The 22,775-nt window shown below is 38.3% G+C and overlaps 1 protein-coding gene and 1 pseudogene across 1 annotated transcript; one reads left to right on the top strand and one right to left on the bottom strand.

Annotated features, from left to right (window-relative positions):
- Positions 1 to 348: 348 nt before the first annotated feature.
- Positions 349 to 11,073, top strand: LOC138897075 (uncharacterized). Its single transcript, XM_070183030.1, has 2 exons — positions 349 to 966; positions 11,017 to 11,073. Exons 1-2 carry the CDS (start codon positions 349 to 351, stop codon positions 11,071 to 11,073), a joined length of 675 nt encoding a protein of 224 aa, XP_070039131.1.
- A 677-nt stretch (positions 11,074 to 11,750) lies between these two features.
- On the bottom strand, positions 11,751 to 21,765 carry LOC108943183 (external alternative NAD(P)H-ubiquinone oxidoreductase B1, mitochondrial-like; annotated as a pseudogene).
- Between the last annotated feature and the right edge of the window lie 1,010 nt (positions 21,766 to 22,775).

Genomic DNA, 22,775 nt, shown 5'->3' with positions numbered 1-22,775 from the left:
CTCCATAGCAGTGGGTTCATATTGGTCAGGTTCCAGGTGTCATGGCAACACAGCCTGTGGTTCCAGTTCAGCCCGTGGTTAGGGCAGCAGCATCTGAGGAAGAATAACTTAGACTTGAGAGGTAAAAAAAGTACCACCCTCCTACCTTCAGTGGATTGGCGACAGAGGATGCCCAGGGTTTTTTTGGAGGAGTGTCACAGCATTCTCCGTACTATGGATATTGTAGAGACGAGCGGGGTTGGTTTTACTATGTTCCAACTCAGGGGAGTGACTTATCTGTGGTGGCGGGCGTATGAGTTTAGTAGCCCGACCGAGTCAGCTTCACTTACATGGGTTCAGTTTTTAAAGATGTTCCTGAGAAAGTTTGTACCTCAATCCCTTCGGGATGCATGGCGTGCGAAGTTTGAGCAGTTGCACCAGGGCACTATGTCAGTATCAGAGTATGCCGTTAGGTTCAATTATTTGGCCAGACATCCACCTGCTTTGGTCGCTACAGTTAGAGAGCGTGTCCGTAGATTCATTGAGGGGCTCAAGCATGATGTTCAGTTCAGCACGGCTCGGGAGTTAGAGTCTGATATTTCATTTCAGCAGGTGGTATGGATCGCTTGCCGAGTGAAGGGTATGTGGGATCAGGAGAGAGAGGACAGGAGTAGCCATGAGAGAGGGGTCAGGCGAGGTCAGGAGAGAGAGGACAGGGAAGTGAGGAGGCCTCGTAGGCTAGAGAGATCTACTTGTCCTTATTTTGGAGGCAGGGTACGACATGGTAGAGGTTTTGTGGGTCAGCCAGTTCAGTTTGCACTTCCAGTTTTGCACGATGTTTCAGGTACTCATGGGTCTCACGGTACCCGTACTGCACAGTTTCCACAGCCACATCACCAGAAAGGTTGCTTTGAGTATGGAGATACCATCCACATGGTGAGAGATTGTCCCAGACTCCAGATAGATGTGTCACAGTGGGGTATTCAGGTGAGTACAGGGCACCCAAGATGGGGAGGCCCAGCCCATTGATGTGTTCATATAGTAAGCGGGAGACCGCTGCGCCAGATAATGTCATACAAGTATGCTTTTGATTTGTTATAGAGGGGCACCATTCATATTTTGATTCGGTTCTGCTTATCGAGGCGAGTTCCCCTATTGTTGTCCAACCTATGGGTGAATTCCTGACTTAGTATTTTGTTTATGTGTCTGCCCCTGTTGGGAGATTCTATGAGTGGTAGCCCGTGTCTATCGTTTGTTTTTATTCATTATTGAGAGTTACGAGGCTAAAAATGAATCCTTGTTGTCCATTATGGTAGGTTTTGATGTGATTCCTGAGTAATTTGGTTACGATTTGTAATTTGAATGCTCTACTGGGGTGAGAGCTCAGTAAGTATTGTGATTTTATTGGCAGAATTAAGTTAGTGGAAGGTTTCAATTGGTATGATGTATATTCGACTTGTGATTCAGAGTTGAGGGTAAGACCCTCGTGGTTTCATGTGATTTGATATGTTTGAATCGAGTTGCGTGTCGCGGTGGAAGTTATATCAGGATGAAATCCTTGTGAATTGTTCATATACTTTAATTTTTCCTTTTAAATTGATTTGTAGCATGGTTCTGATAGAGAGTTGTGCATGTCGGGCTTGTTTTATATTTCTCTTATGTGTGCCTCTTTCATATTTATTCATTTTCGTCTTGTGCTTATTTGAGTTTAGTTTACGGGGTGTGTGCCCGGTGGCGTTAGATGTGACATGTTGATCCGTGTGTATAGTTATGAGGTCTTCCTGTTTCTTGCATCATTGCCAGCGTTGTGGAAGTTTGAAACAGGGTTCTAACAGATATAAGGCTAATTATCGGTGCTGGATTTGATTACGGGCAGCTATTGTGATCAGAACTGTTATCATGGGCCTATGTGTGATGTGTCATGTTTGTGTTGTTGTACTCTATGGGTGTAGGCATAAGTGGTTGCAGCTAGTTGAGACCGATATCGGTGTGGATTTAGAATCGGGTCTTTTGGAGACAAACAAAAGGTGAGAATTTTGACTCTAAGGCTTATTGGTGTTGGTAGAAGGGATAAATTACAGTTGAGATGGTGTCGTCAGGCTTATGTGGAATGGGGTGATGTGGGGTCACCCGCGGGTATACGTTAGAGGTGTACATTCAGTGATTTGAAGACTTCGAGGTGATTCTTGGCACGATCGAGGACGAACGTTTATTTAAGAAGGGGAGGATGTAATGACCCGGCCAATCATTTTGAGGAATTTAAGTCTCGTTTGGCGGCATTCGATCTTGCGCAGCTTCATATTATGTGTATTGACTTGCGTGTGTGGTTGAATTCAGTTATCGGGTGATTCGGAGTTAAATCGGAAGAAGAATTTAAGTTTTGGAAGCTTAAGCGGTAAGAGTTGACCGAAATTTGACTTATTGCAAATGGCTCCGGAATGGGTTTTGGATGATTCCAACAGCTTCGTATGGTGATTTTGGACTTAGGAGTGTGTCCGGATTTGGATTTGGAGGTCCGTAGGGTAATTTGGAGCATTTTCGGCGAAAGTTGGAAAAGGTGAAGTTTTGAAGATTGAGAGGTTTGACCAAGAGTTGACTTTGGCAATATCGGGGTCGGAATACGATTCCGAGAGTTGGAACAGCTCCGTTATGTTATTTGGAACTTGCCTGCAAAATTTGACGGCATTACGGGTTGATTTGATAGGTTTCGACATCGGTTATAGAAGTTTAAAGTTTCAAAGTTCATTAGGGTTGAATTGGAGGGTGATTCATGATTTTAGCATTGTTTGATGTTATTAGAGGGCTCGACTAAGTTCGTATTGTGTTTTAGGACTGGTTGGTATGTTTGGTTGAGGTCCCGGGGGCCTCGGGTGTGTTTCGGATGCTTAACGGATTGAATTTGTACTTAGGCTAATTGCTGAATATTTTCTGGTTTCTGGTGTTTTCGCACCTGCGGAGGGGAGACCGCAGGTGCGGGATCGCACGTGCGGAAGGAGGCGCGTAGGTGCGGTTTGGTCAAGCTTGGTCTGTGAGCGTAGGTGCGAAAGGGGAGCCGCATCTGTGCATCCGCAGATACAGAGGATTAACTACATGAGCGAAAAGGGCGGCATGGGCAGAGTCGCAGATGCGGAAGGTCATCCGCAGAAGCGGGCTCGCAGGTGCGTGCCCTAGTTTGCAAAAGCAGATCTTAGGACCTTAAGCCATCTTCTCACCTGCGATGGAGAATTTCGCAGGTGCGACTGGAGGTCAGTAGATGCGGAATCGCTGGGCAGAAAAATGTCAATTTCGAGGGTTTGATCTCATTTTTATTTTGGGTCTTTGAGTGCTCGGATTTAGGCAAAAATTCAAGGATTTTTCAGAGAGAACTTTGGGGTAATGATTCGTAACTCGTTTATGGTTATATTCTACTAATCTATAGTTGATTTCATCATTTAATTAAGGAATTTGGTTGAGAAATTTAGAAAAAATGGGAGAAGTTCTTAAACTAAGTTTTTGAGTTTTGATTGGGATTTTGATATCGGATTTGGATTACGAAGGAACTCATGAGGGAATGGGTGTTCGTATTTTGTGACTTTTACCCGATTCCGAGACGTGGGCCTGGGGAGGCTTTTTGGGGCGATTTTCTAATTTCTTGTTTTAGCTTTGATTTCATTAATTAGATTAGTTTCTTATAGTTGTATTTATGTATGTAATTGATTTTGGCTAGATTTGAGCCGTCCGGAGGTCATTTCACCAGAGAAGTTCATTTTAGAGTATTGGTTTGTCTTCTTTGAGGTAAGTATCTTGCCTAACCTTGTGTGGGGGAACTACCCCTTAGGATTTGAGTCTTCTATGCTAATTGTAGTCCGTGTACGTGAGGTGACGAGTACGTGCTCGGACTTAATTGTGGAAATTGGCCTTTTAGGGTTCCTAGGTCCTTGTATTCATTGAATATGCAGTTGTTCTTGTTATGAATACGTTCCTTAATTACTAGTTTCACCTCTACCTGCTTAATTAGGATCAATTGCTTCATGATTTACTCTTATTGTTTACTTGATTCATATGTGCCTTGATTGGAACTGTTATCTCTTCCCTTGCCAGGTTATCTTTTCCCTAACTACTTACCTTTATTTGAAGTTGTAGTTATCCCTTTTGTAAATGTTCACCCTTAATTGAGGTTATGGTTATCTTATTGTTGCCTACCTTTATTTTACTTTACTATTGCACACGTGGCGAGACAAGGTGGGCTATGTGAGGGATTGATTTGTGATGTCCTGGGGGCATTATTGTTGTTCATATATGTGTAGTAGTACACTTACCTATGTGAGTTTTATCTTGTAAAAGTTGTGAGAAAAGATTCTACGTGATGTACGTTCCTTTTCTTATGCTTACTAGCTAGTATGAACTATGTTAGGACACTTGAATAAGCATACACGTAGTTAAGCATTCTTATCGGTTAAGAGGTTTTCTTGATATTGTTGAGTATAGATGTACACTCTTATTACTTGCCTTCTATGTGAGAATGGCTCTATTTGGCACGTGAGTCGTCAGTACGGTTATGAAGTGTAATGAGGGCACATGATGCCAAGTGTTAGGTTTCAGTTATTGAGACCCGTGAATTGTGATTAGCCCGAGGTTCGGTACCCAGTGGAGTTTATTGACTAAAATCTTATGTGAACGCGGTCGTTGTTGTGGAGTTATTACTTGTCCCTTCTTTATCTATGATTTTTGGATTTAGGTTGTGTTTTTGTTCATTCTTCTGTGTCATTATTATGGTATTCCGCTGATAATTATTGTTTTTCTTTCTTATTGCAATTACCGTATTGTTGGCTATTTCGCGTAGTCTTTATGTACATATCATACTTTGTTGTTCCTATACTTATACTTGTTCAGGTTATTTAGTCCAGTAGTTGTCTTGACTGTTCCTCGTCACTACTCCACTGAGGCTAGTCTTGATACTTGCTGGGTACCGCTGTGGTGTACTCATAATATACTTCTGCATATTTTTGTGTAGATTCAGATATTTTGAAGTCAGTTGATCATTAGCTAGCTGTGCGGACTGTTGCTGTGGAGACTCAAGGTAAACCTGTTGCTGCGTTCGCAGGCTTCGAAGTCACCTTCTTATTTGTATTCACACTGTTTACTTTATTTCAAACAGTTGTATTTAGAAAATTTTAGCAAACTCTGTAGAGCTTATGACTTGTACTACCGGTTTTGGAAATTGTAAATTTTATAGAGATTTCTATTTGAAGTTGTTGGATGTTATTTATTATTGTTGTTATTCAGTAGATGTTAGGCTTACCTAGTCCCTAAGACTAGGTGCCATCACGATACCCAACGGAGGAAAAATTGGGTCGTGACATAACTATTTATTACTCACAAAATTCTCAATTTTCGAGTGAAGCTACATGTAGCTCATAAAATTATTTTATGGAAGAATACGAACCACAGCTTTAAAAGTCATACCAATAATATAAAACTCACACAAAATACCGTCATATTTCACTTAATTACAACCTCTAACCAGAGAACAAAGTCTTTCATCGAAAATTCAAGACTAGTAATCACGTAGGGCATGAAAACATAAATCAAAATTGAATTTTTTTTTTTTACGCGCAAACATGCCACATGCACCAATCATTAGTCATCTAGGATATCAAATAGAGGATTTCACTTTCTTATAAAATGATTATATCATCACACAATATCAAGTATAATTTGTAAGATCTAGTCAATAAAATCCTACAACTCTAATGTGGAATTCAATATAACTACACGTCTATTTACTAATAGTCAACAATCCATTATATCACTAGTATTTAATCATGAAGACCATGGGAAGTCTCCTCCACCACCAATGGATTAAAAACGAATTAAAATATTTAAGAAATAATTTTTAGAAAATAGAAAAACGTCCAAAACACTATCCAAACGACCTCAAAACGCCAAAAAACAACACGATTCACTGAGTTTTTCTCACCGGGTCGTTTCCGATAGACCCACCAAATTTCGGCTCAATCGGAGTCCATCAAGTTCGTTGACCTCCGAAAACACCGACAATTCAGTCAAAATCGGGTTTTACGCTTTTCTAGGGTTTATAAAAAAATTCAGATTATCCCAATCAAATATCAATAATAAACTGATATCTAAAAATAATCAAAAAAATTGGCACAATTAATTCACAAAATGCAGTGCAGGTTTTTCAAAAAATAACATATACATGTAATTAAAAAAACGCACATAAACACGATATTCATGTTTCATGAAAAAACTAGTTATCTAATTAGATATGAGTGGCTCTCATACCAATTTATGGATTATTATAAGTAGCGGAAGCAATCCCTGTCACGACCCAAAATCCACTATAGGCTGTGATGGCGCCCAACGTCGCTGTCAGGCAAGCCAATTGTGAATTATCAACTTAATTACTCATTTCGTTATTTTTAAAATTATAAATCCCATTAAATAAATAGGGTGAAATCTGGTACTCGTAGAAACCTGTGATTTTCTTTACCAGATCCCGTATAAAATATAAATTACAAGGTGAAATGATAATAATAACATGAACTACAATAATGAACATCCACTAGGAACCCCCAAAACTCGGTATCACAAGTGCATGAGCATCTACTAGAAGGTACAATAACAATATAACATCTGCCTAGAGTACAAAATAGACAGGATAATATAAGTAATTAAGATGGAGACTCTGTATGTTGCGGGTCATAACATGGAATGCAACTCACCATGAAGTCCCCGCAATAGCCGCTCCTTTGTGCCCCAAAGACCACCAGACATATATATATACCTGCACAATAAGTGCAGCAAGTGTAGCATGAGTACGTAAATCAACGTGTACCCAGTAAGTATCTATCCTAACCCCGGAGAAGTAGTGACGAGGGGTCAACATCGATACTTACTAGTGGTCCAATAAATCAAATACAGTAGGAAGTAAACAAATATGAGGCAGGATAAATAAACAATATAAAAAAAATAGGTACGTGATACAATCCTCCTCTGAACAGTAAACTCAAGCTCTCAATTATCGGTCACCTCTTCAACCAGAGTATATATGTAAAATGGCTCCCACCATATAGGTCGTCACAACTCAAATCAAGAAAACTCACGGATACGATGGCTTCTTGTCAAATATTACGCACGATGCTGCCGAGGCGAACGGCCCGATCCCATAAGAGTGTTTCATGAAGCTGTCAAGGCGAACGGTCCAATCCCATAAGAGTATTTATAGAAATGTCGAGGCGAACGGCCCGATCCCATTAGAATATGATGCTGCCGAGGCGAACGGCCCGATCCCATAAGAATATGATACTGTCGAGTCGAACGGTCTGATCCCATAAGAGTATGGTACATAATCCTGCGGAGGCAAACGGCCTGATCTCATAAGAATAAGAAGCTTTAACGGGTCCTTGACCCCACTCACAAATATACGTGTGAGTTATGAAATTAAAAGAAAGTTTTTGATGAAAATGCACAATCGAGAGAAATTCATGAGGGAAGCACAATTATTCCGTGGCTAATCAAGTAGCTCATCAAATCTATTACAATAGCGAGTCTATCATACTACACAAGCCTAGTCTCAAGTCATAACGCAAAATAGAGGAATTAAACAGGCAAGGATAACTCAAATAGTATAATTAAAGCATGGCGTAAACCTAAGTCTACTCGGACAAATCAGGAATCCTAGCATACGCACGGATACTCATCACCTCATACGTGGCGTAGCTCTCACAACATGTAGCACATAAGAATATAATACCTACGGGGTAAATTCCCCCCTCACAGGATTAGACAGGAGACTTACCTCGCTCCGAAGCTCCATAACCGGCTCCAATGCCTCTCTAACACCTCGACTCAAAGCCAAACGATCCGAAACTAGTCAAACAATGTGCAAATCAATCAAAATATACTCAGATACTTATAATTAATCAATTTATAACAATTCACAACTCTGCTCGAAAAGTCAATAAAGTCAACCATCGGGCCCACGTGCCTGGATTTCGAAAATTTTCGAAGATAAACTTTACCCATAACATCACAAAATTAAATATATAATTTATTCCAAATTCCATGTCCAATTTTGTGATCAAAATCTAAAAATACGATTTCTAGGTTTTTCTTCAAAAATTTCACAATTTTCACCAATTCCATGTTAAAATCTGTATATAATCCATGTAAAATAGTTGGAAATTGAACAAAATTACTTATCAAAAGATTGTAGATGAAAATCCCTCTTCAAAATCGCCTCCTACCGAGCCTAGGATTCCAAAAATGAGAGAATGTCTCCAAAATCCCGTCTCCCAGCCCTTTTACCAGGTGCAGATGTCGCATTTGCGACACAGGGTTCGCATTTGCGGACCCTCGCAATTGCGGACAAGTGTTCGCAATTGCGAACCAAGGCGAAAATCTACAGACTTCGCAATTGCGAACATTTGTTCGCAATTGCGAACCAAGGCAAAAATCTATAGGCTTCACAATTTCAAACCAAGGCAAAAATCTACATCTTCACAATCGCGAATAAATGTTCGCAATTGCGATACCTGAGCACCAGCAACACCAGCAATCTTCCCCAACACGGAAATGGACATAACTCTCTCATACGACATCCGAATTTGATGATTCTTATTGCTACGACTCCGCAATTACGATACGGATCTAATGGTTCAATCAAATCACAAATCAAAGGTCGTTTGCTTAATATAGTATCCTCTATACCCAAGAAAACGACGTCAAAACATCAAATAAGAGCGCCATACAACCCAAACACATATGAAACACACCCGAGGCCCCCGGGACCCCGTCCATTACACAAACCAGTCCCAAAATATAATACGAACCTGCTCAAGGTCTCAAATCACACCAAACAACACCAAAACCATGAATCGGCGATCAAATTCTCCTTTTAACTTTCAAACATTTAAACTTCGACGAACGCGTCCGAATTACACTTAAACATTCCGGAATGACGCCAAACTTCACGTACAAGACATAAATCACGATACAAACCTATTCCAAGGCTCAGAACCCCAAACGGACATCGATAACACCAAAGTCCACTTCAAACCAAAACTTAGAAAATTCTAAAACCTTCGAATTGCCAACTTTCCACAATAAGCGCCGAAATGCTCCCGGACCACCCGATACTCAACCCGAACATACTCCCAAGTCCGAAATCATCATACGAACCTATTGGAACCTTAAAATCCCGATTCCAAGATCGTTTACTCAAAAGTCAAACTTTGGTCAACTCTTCCAACTAAAAGTTTCCGAATTGAGAATTTTCCATCCGAATCAACTCCGAACCTCCCAAAATTCAATTTCGATCGCACGTACAAGTCATAAAATATGAAGTGAAGCTACTCAAGGTCTCAAATCGCCGAATGACCTGCTAGATCTTAAAATGACCAATCGGGTCATTACAATCCTAGTATTAAATTCACATGTAATCTAGACAACTAAGCATATACGGAGTTTTCAGGGTTACCTCTTGAAGCGTGAATATGACTTTTCAGTTACATAAGCCTTCAGTTCCACAGCGTCTCAATGGAATCTCCACCACCCGTACAATCACGATCTCCGAATGTTTAACGGTCTTCTACTGTGTTACCTAAATAATAACCGAAAATAACAATTTCGTGTGGGAAAAATTTCTAGGAAAAGGGGCTAAAATTCGGCTATCATATTCTTCCCTTTTTCTAGGTGAAAAATCTTATGTATTTATAGCACAAGTTTTAAGGGTTAAAATCCTTCTCCAAAATATGTTTTCTTTTTCACCAGAAAAAGGATTCTTTTATTTCCTATTATTTAGGTACAGCAGGGACCACATAATTTAATTAACAAGGCTTCCAATTATGAAATTAATTTTTAATTTTTGAAATTAATATCCACCATAATTAATTACGAATTATTCCACTAAAAATTCGTAAATTGCACACCTTCTTCAATTTTGAAATTCATCCATAACTCCCCATGTTAAGATTCGGATACTAATCAATTAAATTAAATTACTGACAATTTAATTTATTGATTATTTCCTTTGGACTTTCGCTTAACTTATTTCATAAAGGTGTATCATCAATCTCTAAATCGAGACATGAATTTCATCAACTAACTATTATTTCGCCAATGTACATTATTATTATTCAATTTACCAGTGCAAATTGATCCACGAAAGGATCTCGCCTTTTAATAAATCAAAACAATAATAATATATACAGCTAATAATCATAATTATATCAAGATTAAGAGCATAAATACATTTAATGGCTAGAGAATTTATTTTATTAAGTCAATGTAAAATACTTATCTCTACTTGTTCCATTCAATACATACAAAATGTACTAGCACAAGAAGTTGGACTTAAACAATTTTCATAACCAAGATAAATTATGTTTAATCTTGTGCTACAATCTTTCCTGATGATCTGTCAAATTCCATAATTAGATTGTGAACTCAAACTTTATACTTACAAGAACCGATGATTTAATCTTCCATGTATAAGCTAAACTCCATATACTAAATCATTTACTATATAAGCAAAGGACACGGACTAATATATGATCTATTTAAAACTTTATTAAAATTGAATAAATAATTGTTCCATAATAAATACTATATACAAACCAAACTCATGGTTAATAGTATATATCCCAACAGAGATGGGCTAGATAGTCAGAGGCGGATGAAGCACATTGTTACCACGTTTCTTTACACCCATTACTTTCGGCGTGAAGCATGAATTTTTTATATGTCAAAATTCATTAAAATTGGAACAAATAGTCAATATGAACTCATAGTTATTGAACTGCAATGGGTTTAATACTAATAACCTTAAAGGTTGAACCCGTAGAGTTTAAATCCTAGATCTGCCTTTACAGATGGTGACAGAGGCACGTTGTTGGGGAGCATCGTGAAGCAGTAGCTGAGCTATCCATAAAGGACTTCCCATGGCGCGAATCCAAATTAGTCAACTCAGTAGGTTCCGGACACCGGATTTTAACTGTTATGGCTGCAAGTTTTGCAATGTGAGACTTGGAACAGGACAGCAATGCTTTTCAACTTGGTTCTGCTGTTCCATTTCCTTCTCTTCAGCTGTGATTACGTGGTGGTCGGTGGAAAGTAGAAATAGTTCTAGTAAATGAGAATTTTGCTTACCTCGGACGATAATGCAGACATTCTCTGCTGGCAACTACTGCACCAAAACAAGCCCACGATTCTGCGGGATTGCAGACTATTGGTATATTCAAAAGTTTATTACGATATACTGGTGTTTACACTAAACTAAATCAGTTAATCATGCTTAAGTAATATTTTGAGGTGAAAATATACATTAATTTAACCATGGTCAAGTGATAAAAATACATGTACAAGACGTCAACATGTTCATTACTTTGGTGTAAACACAAGGATAGTAGTAAAGTCGAGTCTTAACTTCCTCGGGAATAAGTAATCTCGTTTCTTATCAGAAAGGATGATCACAATAGCATGATATGCCTCTGCTTTAAAACAATATTGGAGCCTCAAATCTCAATCAATTGTAAACTAGAACAACAAGTTTATACAATCAAATCTGCAACATTCAGTGTATTTCTCCAGGAAATGACGGAAGGTGATTCAGACGCAAGTGATATGTAGATTCGTAAACAACATAAATTGATGTCCGGCTTGAACTGCTGTAACCGCGGATATATAGTGTCATAAACATTAAAAAGCTACGATGCATACCAGCAAAAGAGTGCAAAACAAGCACCGCCTTCTAAATGGGATTGAACTCATCAAATTCGGCTTGAATCTCTCCCGAGAATGTATCTTCTTGCCCAATCAGCAATAGAATACCACAGCCACTGTGTGCTATGACCCATAGAAACCCAGTCTCCAGGAAGTTCTGCTGCTGCTTGCTCCCCGCCTAAAGGGGCAAATGACCCTAAATGACAATACCTGAAATGTAACATATTGTCATACCAAGACTGAGGCGGATACAGGATTTTAAATTTATGGGTTCCGATAATAGTCTCAAGTTAATATACTGAGTTCACAATCACATATTTATCGATGTTACGTTTGATGGATTTTGTAATACATATATTGGGTATGGTAAAAGCTATTGGATTCACATGAACCCGTAGGTTTCCCTTTTAGATCCAGTATGCTAACTTGTAAAAGGCTAGGACAATATGAAAAGGAAAGGTCCGAGAAGGTTAAGCTATACCGGAAGGATAGAAATTCATGACGCCCAGAACTTTTGAAACGGCGGATACTTTTGCATTGCTCCCAGCGATTAAAGCAACTAGCAAGATATGTACCTTGTTGAGCAGCAACCTAGCATGTGAAAAGACAAGAAATGAAACTAACAGCAAAACATAAAGTGAAATGAGAGAAGGGGATGAAGTACCTGAGCAGTGGCAGGTAGACTCTTCATCTGTGAATAGACATTAGAAAGGGCTAACTTAAACCCTTCAATATCTACCTCCTCTCTTTTATTTCCCTTTGAATCCCTGAGTAAGTCTGTTGCGTCTAATAAATGTTTGCTCTTCCAATACAAGTCCACTTGAGGATAATGAATAATTATGTCTTCCAAAACATCTTGGAATAATGGATAAACTTCCATTATTATCCTTATCCGCTGCTCTAAAAATCGCAGAAATGTCTTCCTAAATCACATAGTTCCATGAAAACAATTATTGGGGACTAAACTATGTTGGCCAAGTAAATAATAGTTTTGAAGATTGACAAAGGAACTCATGGATGAACCAGGTCCATCACTGGTAGGCATAGACACGGACAGATTCAAAGCACGTGAGATGCACATGCAGGAGATAAACGAAATCTAGCATAATAATAGATATCTCCTAATCGAAAAGATTGCATAATTAATAAGGAGAAGGACTCCTTACTTAACGAGAACATTATCCAAGATAAGGAAGGAGTTAGGAGTTAGATTAACTAGAACTCTTCCACCAAGGAAGAGTAGCATTAGAACTCTAGTTATTTTCTACTCTACTAACTCTATAAATCGCAAGATGTTCTCATTCTACATGTGACGCACAAAAGCAGAAGTTAAACGTGAATTGAGAGCAAAATAGCAAGGCATTTTGCAAGCAGTTCGTGTGTGATTCAAGTGTGTGAACCTAAAGTTACATGAACCAGATAGAAGAACCAGCTCCAAGTGTCTATCTTTTATTCTAGTTCAATTGTAGTAGGTATTTTTATATTGCACCTTTCAGCTTTATCTAGAGGCAATTGTAATAGGTACTCAGAGTATTCAAGTTAGAGTTAACTTGAAGTTGCCGCAGCAGTTAGAGGTTGGTTGCCATAACGGGATTAGAGTTAATCCTAGGTTTACAAAACTGTTTTGTAAATGCAGTTTTTGGCTCAGTGATTTAGTGGAGAGTTTGGAAAAATCCTACTAGAAAGTAGGTCGTGGTTTTTTCACTTTTTTAGTCAGGTGTTTTCCACGTAAAATACTTGTGTTCTTTAATTTCTGCATTTATTATTTCGCAACAGTAGTATAAGGAACACATACAAGAACCAGGTCCTTCCATAATCTGTACACACGAAAAATTAGACAGCACACAAATCACCCCTCCCCCCTCCCCTCTTGTGTGGTATTGAAGTTAAAACATCAATTGGTATCAGAGCAGGTTATCCTTGAAGAGGCTAACATCTTAGGTGAAGATCAAGATGAGTGCACCACCTGAAAACTGGGAAGGGCAATCTACTGCTAGGCCACCACTCTTCAATGGACAATATTACTCTTGGTGAAAAAACAAGATGAGAGATCACATCATAGGAGAAGACTATGAACTATGGGACATTGTCACAGATGGTACACTGGCTACCATGAAGATAAATGCCGAAGGAGAAGAGGTTCCAAAAACAAGAGTTGACTGCATTGCTGACGACTTGAGAAAATGTGAGAAGAATGCTAAAGCCAAAAAATGGCTTGTTTGTGAACTCGGTCCAGATGAGTACAGTAGAATACAAAGTTGTACCACTACCAAGGAAATCTGGGACACTTTGCAAGTGGCCCATGAAGAAACACCTCAAGTGAAGAGGTCTAGAGGAACACTACTATATTCTCAATATGAGAATTTCACCATGAAAGAAGGGAAAACCATCCAAGAGATGTATACAAGGTTCATCACACTAACAAATGAACTTAAGTCTCTTGGAAGGGTTATTCTTGAAGAAGACAAAGTTGAGAAGATTTTGACAAGGGTTTTGCCAGTCTCATGGGAGAGCAAAATCACTACTATTAGGGAATCAAAGAACATTGCCACTCTTAGGTTGGATGAGCTAATTGGAAATCTCATTGCTTATGAACTTAGAAGGCAAATCATGAAGATGGATGTACCCAAGAAGGAAAGGAGCCTGGCACTCAGAATCACTGAAGTTTCTGATCTAGAAGATGATGAAATGGCTATGATCACAAAGGACTTCAAGAAGTACCTAATGAGAGGAAAGGGCTCTTCAAGAAGTGTAGGCTACAGCAAACCAAGGGTTTCTGAAAAACAGATCAATGAGGGCTGCTACAAGTGTGGGAAGACTGATCACCACATCAAAAATTGCCCTCAATGGGAAATTGAATGGAAGAAGAAAAGAGCTGAACAAAGAAATAGAAAGAAGGAACAGGTTCATCCCAAGAAAAACAAAGGATCAACAAAGGCTATGGTTGTTGCTTGGGGAGATAGCTCATATGAGGACTCAGATGATGAAGAGGAAGATGAACAAGCACTTATGGCAATTGGAGAATCCGATGAGGAATCTGAAGTAAGTCTAATCCATCTAAAAGACAAGATTAAGTTTTTGTCTAAAGAAAGGCTATCTGAGTTACTTCTAGATTTCATTGATGAATCTGAGGATATAAACAATGAAAAGAAACAATTGTCTAAGGAATGTGTGATTTTGAAAGCAAAGTGTAAGAACCTGGAACTTAGGGTTAGTAAGACTATAAGTGAAAATACTGCATTAAAGAACCAGGTTCATGCATTTGAATCAAATGTCCTAGAACATAGATCTGAAAACCTAAAACTGAAATTAGGAACAAGTAAGAAGACAGCTGATTGCACACAACTCACTCTAGAAGAAAATGTAGGTAAATTAAAAGATGAGTTGTATAAGAAGGATGAGCATGTAAGAATTTTGACAAAGGATCTAGGCAAGGTCAAGCATGAACTAGACAAAACTTGTAAATAGAACAGGTCCTCTGATGCACTGTCATGGCTACAGGAACATCATAGTAGCAATAGAAGAGGAATTGGCTTTGGGAATCTGCCAACTAAATGGGATCCCAAAAGCAAGTATCTCACACTTCCTGAGAACATAATTTGCACACACTGTGGTAAGACTGGTCACTATAAAAGTGAATGCACTGCAAAAGAAAAGGCTAGTCAAAAGAATAAAAAAATTGTTCAAGGGAAAAATAGGCTGCCAGGTTGGGCTAAAAAGAATTTGATTCATCCTTTTGCCTATAGAAAAGGACCCAAAATAGTTTAGGTTCCTATGACTAAATTTTGATTTCCTTTTGCAGGTCCAAGTGAAGGAGAGCAGCCAAATATGGTACATGGATAGTGGCTGCTCAAAGCACATGACAGGAAGCAAGAACCAGTTCCTTTCACTTGAGGACCTCAAGGGAGGTAATGTCTCATTTGGAAATGAGAAGAAAGGTGAAATCATTGGGTTTGGTAAGGTAGGTAAGACTGACTCTTACTCGATTGAGAATGTCTATTTGATAGACGGCCTAAAATACAGTCTAATTAGTGTATCACAATTGTGTGATAGAGGTAACTTGGTAGCATTCACCTCGACTAAATACTTTGTGATTAATCTTACCACTAACAAGATTGTTTTGCAGGAAAAAAGAGTGAACAATATATATATTGTAGATCTGTCCATACTGTCAGAAAATGAACTCACTTGCTTAAGTGTGTTGGACAATGATCCCCTCCTTTGGCATAAGAGACTTGGACATGCAAGTCTGAGTCAACTCAACAAATTAGTCTCCAAGGACCTGGTGATAGGGTTGCCTAACATCAAGTTCAAGGAAAACAAAGTTTGTGAGGCTTGTGCAAGGGGGAAGCAGGTAAGATCCTCTTTTAAATGCAAGAAAGTGGTAAGCACCACCAGGACGATGGAACTGGTCCATATGGATCTTTGTGGTCCAATGAGAACATTAAGCAGAGGTGGTAAAAGATATGTAATGGTGCTTGTTGATTATTACTCTAGGTTTACTTGGACATTATTTTTAACATCTAAAGATGAAGCATTTGACATGTTCACTTCTTTTGTTAGAAAAACTCAGAAACAACTAGGTAATCAACTTGCATCAATTAGGTCTGATTATGGCACTGAATTTGAAAATGCTAAATTTGCTTAATTTTGTGATGAGCATGGCTTAGATCATAATTTATCTGCTCCTAGGACTCCACAACAAAATGGAGTAGTTGAAAGAAAGAATAAGACACTTGAAGATATGGCTAGGACTATGCTACTTTCTAGTAAACTGCCCCATAGCTTCTAGGTAGAAGTTGTAAATACTGCATGCTACATCATAAATAGGTTCATGACTAGACCTCTTGTAGAGAAGACTCCCTATGAGTTACTTAAAGGCAGAAAACCAAATATATCCCATCTTAGGGCATTCGTATGCAAGTGCTTTGTGCACAATAATGGTAAAGACTCCCTAGGCAAGTTTGATCTCAGAAGTGATGAGGGAGTATTCTTAGGATATTCTTCACATAGCAAAGCTTATAAAGTTTATAACAAAAGAACTATGTGTGTTGAAGAAAGTATTCATGTAGTTTTTGATGAAACTAGCATTCTTCCTGAGAGACAGGAATATGATGATGAAGCAATTGGGCTGGTAAGAAACTTAAATGAAACCACTGCCCAGAAAGAAGCTACACTGGAAGAAGGAACAGGTGATGGAACAGGTTCTTCCACCCAAAGCAACATAACAGGGGGAATAGAAAAAAGAGGAAATGATCCCCAAACATTAATGGAACCTGTCCATGAACTTGTTCCACAGCAACAAAACATTGAGGGAACATCAAGGGGTAACCAGTTGGTTGTGAAACATTATAGATATCAAAGTTCTCATCCTATTGAGAATATCATCACTGATCCAACCTCCTGGAATCAAAACCAGATCTTCTTTAAAGAATCTTTGTGCTTTTGATGCTTTCTTATCTCTTATCGAACCTAAAAATATTGTTGAAGCTTTGCAGGATGCAGACTGGGTAATTGCAATGCAAGATGAACTCAACCAATTTGAAAGGAGTCAAGTTTGGCATCTGGTACCAAGACCCTTAGATAGATCAGTAATTGGCACTAAGTGGGTCTTCAGAAACAAATTTGATGAAGATGGAACCATTACAAGAAACAAAGCAAGATTGGTGGTTCAAGGATATAGTCAGGAGGAAGGCATAGACTATGATGAGACTTTTGCCCCAGTGATAAGGCTGGAAGCTATAAGGCTCCTCATAGACTTTGCTGCTTATATGGAATTCACCCTCTACCAGATGGATATCAAGAGTGCCTTCTTCAATGGCTATCTAAAGGAAGAAGTGTTTGTCAAGAAACCTCCGAGGTTTGAAAGCAATAAGAGTCCTGATCATGTGTAAAAACTCAAAAAAGCACTTTATGGGCTCAAGCAGGCGTTAAGAGCATGGTATGAAAGATTATCAAAGTTTTTTCTTGATCATGACTACAAGAGAGGTAAAATTGACAATACTTTGTTCTTGAAAGAAAAAGGTAAAGATCTCTTGGTAGTTCAGATATATGTTGATGATATAATCTTTGGAGCAACTACTGATAAGTTAAGTAAAGAGTTTGCTAAACTAATAGGGAGTGAATTTGAAATGAGCATGATGGGTGAGCTTAATTTCTTTTTAGGCTTACAAATTAAACAAAATTCAAATGGAACTATGATCCATCAGCAGAAGTATGTAAAAGAGTTGCTTAAAATATTTAAAATGGAAGACTCCAAAGAAATTGACACTCCTATTGCAACAGCTACAAAGTTAGATATAGATGAACCTGGTTCATCTGTTGATCAAAAGTTGTATAGGGGAATGATTGGCTCATTGTTGTATCTCACTGCTAGTAGATCTGACATTGTTTTTAGTGTAGGCCTTTGTGCAAGATTTCAGGCAAACCCGAAGGAGTCTCACTTGACTGTTGTCAAGAGAATTTTGAGATATCTAAAAGGCACCACTGATCTTTGTCTTTGGTATCCAAAAGGTAGTAATTTCAATCTTGTGGGATATGTTGATGCTGATTATGCAGGATTTCTTGTGGATAGAAAGAGTACATCAGGTATGGTACACTTTTTTGGCTCATGTCTTGTGTCTTGGGCCACCAAAAAGCAAAATTCAGTGGCCTTATCTACTGTTGAAGCTGAGTATGTTGTTGCTGCCTCATGTTGTGCTCAATTGTTATGGATCAAACAACAATTAATGGACTTTGGAATTGATGTTTGTTGTATCCCTATTTTTTGTGATAACACTAGTGCAATTAGTATGACCAAGAACCCGGTTCATCATAAGAGAACTAAGCACATAGATGTTAGGCATCACTTTTTGAGGGATAACTATGAAAAAGGGTTGATCACTGTGGAATTTTGTGCTACTAACAAGCAAATAGTTGACATCTTCACAAAAGCCCTAAGTAGAGATCACTTTGAAAGTAACAGGTTAGAATTAGGGATGATTAAGATCACCTAAAAGGATTAGTTCAGAATTCACAACGAAAAAAAATTGAAAAAAAAATTGAGAAAAAAAAATTATTGGTTTTGGTTAGAAAATCTGAAAATGTGTATATAATTAGATTATGTTTTTCTCAGACTCATACTTTCAATAGTATACTCTTGTGCCACGGGTTAAAATGACTCATTAATCTCTAATGATATTTTCTCTATTTTGGCAAATTTAGACTTACACAAGAGAATTATTAGTGAAAAACCCGGTTCATCAAGATAATACGGTATGTTTTCTACACTTTGCATAATTTGAAATAATAATATTTGGATCATGAGCAGAGTCCTACTTAATTCCAAACTCCTTTTGGACTTATCCGTTACAAGTGAACCAGTTCTGTTCAAAAGAGTCCCAACCGAATTGAAGTACCTAGATTCTAGGGATACACTCCAAAGTCTTTTCAAAACGAAAATTCAGTTTGATTAGAATTTCACACCCACTATCATCCCTTCCACCACCCCAACCTCTAAGAAAAGAGTAAAGATGCTTGCCAGCAAGGTTGTTACAGGGAGAGAATAAATTTGGAGAATAGGTTTGTACTAGTAGGGTCTAAAGCAAGTGTTCAAGTTACAGAGTCTGGAGGAATTGGTGGTAAAAATGAAAAGGAAAAAGAAAAAGAGAGCAAGGGTGTTCGAAGTGCTGTGAGGGGAAAGGGTAAAAGAGTGTTTGATTCTTCACCCGCTCCTGTGAGTTTAACCAAAGACACGGGTGAAATGGTTATTTGGGGAGAAAAATATGCTGGAGTAGAGGAGAGTGTAAAGGGGGAAGTGGGTCTGGCGAAGAAGCCGCTGAAGGGCTGGTTCAACTTGGAAAAAATATAGATGAACCTGTTTCATCTGAACAGGAAACTCTCACAGACCTACTGAAGAGAGTGATTGAAAGTTATAATCCAAAGAAGAAAGGGATGTTGGTACAAGCAAGGATCATTTTGGGGCAAATACGTTGCTTGTGACTATGAAGTCCATGTCACTCCTAAAGAACCTGGTTCATCTAAGAAGGTACCAGTGAATAGCAAGGTGCGAGTCTTGGTGCAAGAAAGTAGGGCTAAGGATGCTGAGATTGAGAGGCTGAAGAAAAGGTTAGCTGGGGTGGAGACTGAGAGAGATGCTCTCAGAACTGAGCTGGCAAGAGTAAAGGAGAAGAATGATGGCATTCTTCAGGATATGCTGAAACTCCTCCAAACCCACAAAAAAAAAAAACAAGTACCCAGTTCTTCCCAGCCTTAAGCATCCTAGCCTAGTGTAGACCAACCAGTGACCCAGTTCGGGATTTGTTTGTTGTTTTTGCTCATGTTTTCAGTATGTTTATTTCTTTTTATGCTTTGTGGAAGAATGATATCAATCATCAATGAAATTCATTATTTTTGCTCTAACTGTTTGTTTATATTTCTTTGATGGTTAAAATTCTTAGCTTGATCTATGATGATTAAACCATGATTGCATTTGAAGTAGCCCCAGTGGCCATGAGTAAGTTTTAAAATCTGGTTATCTCACATTTTTATGCAACTTTTCGATGATGCCAAAAGGGGAAAAAAGGTTGTGCTTTACACTTTGAACAGTAATTTTCATAACCTAATGAATCTGGTCCTTGATGATAAGTGATAAAAAGGAAAAATATTTCCAACATTGTATTGATGTTGAGCTAAGTTGAAACAGTGCCTAAGCTTATGGAAGCACAGAGTTTGTCATCATCAAAAAGGGGGAATTTGTTGGCCTAAGTAAAGAATAGTTTTGAAAATTGACAAAGGAACTCAGGGATGAACCAGGTCCATCACTGGTAGGCATAGACATGGGCAGATTCAAAGCACGTGAGATGCACATGCAGGAGATAAACGAAATCTAGCATAATAATAGATATCTCCTGATCGAAAAGATTGCATAATTAATAAGGAGAAGGACTCCTTACTCAACAAGAATATTATCCAAGATAAGGAAGGAGTTAGGAGTTGAGATTAACTAGAACTCTTCCACCAAGGAAAAGTAGCATTAAAACTCTAGTTATTTTCTACTCTACTAACTCTATAAATCGCAAGATGTTCTCATTCTACATGTGACGTATAAAAGCAGAAGTTAAACGTGAATTGAGAGCAAAATAGCAAGGCATTTTGCAAGCAGTTCGTGTGTGATTCAAGTGTGCGAACCTGAAGCTACATGAATCAGATAGAAGAACCAGCTCCAAGTGTCTATTTTTTATTCTAGTTTAATTGTAGTAGGTGTTTTCATATTGTACCTTTCAGCTTTATCTAGAGGCAATTATAATAGGTACTCAAAGTATTCAAGTTAGAGTTAACTTGAAGTTGTCGCAGCAGTTAGAAGTTGGTTGCCACAACGGGATTAGAGTTAATCCTAGGTTTACAAAAGTGTTTTGTAAATGCAGTTTTTGGCTCAGTGATTTAGTGGAGAGTTTGGAAAAATCCTACTGGGAAGTAGGTCATGGTTTTTTCACCTTTTGAGTCAGGTGTTTTTCACGTAAAATATTTGTGTTCTTTAATTTCTGCATTTATTATTCCGCGACAGTAGTATAAGGAACACATAGAAGAACCAAGTCCTTTCATAATCTGTGCACGCGAAAAATTGGACACTACACAAATCACCCCCTCTTGTGTGGTATTGAAGTTAAAACATCAAAGTAAATAGAGATTTAGTACTGTATTTACTAGAAAGAGTATACCAATTGATTATACTACTATAGATCAAGAATTGATAAAATGTCTCAGAACAGTTGTTTGAACTAAGGCTTCTTTACCATTATTTTACGTTGATCTACAGTGGCACAATCACCAAGTCCGTAAATATTGTTACTGCCCTTTACTCGTAACCATTCATCAGTTGCTAGAACATGTCGGTTCCCCTGCAAGAGGGAAATGGAAGTTACATGGATATAATTAATTAAAACTTTCATTTCTTGCCAGTCAGAAACTTTTTATCTCAGAATATGGCAGGTAAAAGCATCGACTTTTAAGTACAGCATTTAGTGCAGAACAAATGTTTCTTTTAAGCTTAGCATTTAAAGTACTTTTAATCATCGACTTCATGTTTAATGTTTCTTAAGCCGAGGGTCTTTCGAAAAGAGTCTTTCTATCTTAACAAGTTAAGTGTAAGGTCTGCGTACACACTATCTTTCCAGACCCCACTTGTGGGATAATACTGGGTTGTTGTTAAATTAGGTAAAGCTTTTAGTTTCCACTACTATATGATCTGTAAAGCCCCCTTCCACTATATTTATACTCTTGCTCTTCGTGCTGTCCCGCTCCCTACCTTCCCATACTCCCTTGTTCAATAACCATTGACGTCTTGTAGGATGTTTTGTGTTTTTTTTCATGATTATGGTGGTGTGCATCTCGACTATTTCACTGGGTACCTGCTACGTCGTACCAACACAGATACCGGATAACTATGTTCATATGCTAACTAATACACATATATGTGTTAAAGATATGGTCTTAAAAGAACCATTTTATCTTCACTTGGTCTTCAAGATCGAGCTGTTGTATCGCGACTTATAAGTTTCTCACCCAATAGGAGGTCCCAACTAGAATCAAGCTTTGGTATGTCCTTTGTCCTTCATCACTTAACCATCCACACCATTTCCTCTATCTTTCTTAGTCTCAAATCTTTCAACATCATATTGACACCAAACAGGTTATAGCATGCATTAACAGCAATGGAAACGTAAATCTAGGAATCGTTGCATCATACGTGTTCAGGATATGATCTCCAGACTGAATAAGTGTGATCTTCACTAAATCCTTAACTGATGGATATATTCTTACTAAGTCTTCATGAACAAAGTCGTGTAGCTCAGCAGCAAATTCCACTCCAGTTGGACCCCTCCATAAAAATTGGTTCCATAAATAACTTGACTTTTATAGTGAATAGATGTTATAGAGAAATCTGACTTTTATAGTGACTTTTATACAGCGATGCTGCTATAGAAAAATCTAACTGTTTTATCTTGAAGAAACTTAGCATATAAAAGGGTGTGCACTAAGCTTCCGCTATGCGCGAGGTCCGGGGAAGGGCCGGACCACAAGGTTCTATTGTA

This window comes from Nicotiana tomentosiformis, chromosome 8 (assembly GCF_000390325.3).
Source record: "Nicotiana tomentosiformis chromosome 8, ASM39032v3, whole genome shotgun sequence".
Classification (NCBI taxonomy): domain Eukaryota; kingdom Viridiplantae; phylum Streptophyta; class Magnoliopsida; order Solanales; family Solanaceae; genus Nicotiana; species Nicotiana tomentosiformis.
This window is presented reverse-complemented; position numbering and strand designations above follow the sequence as displayed.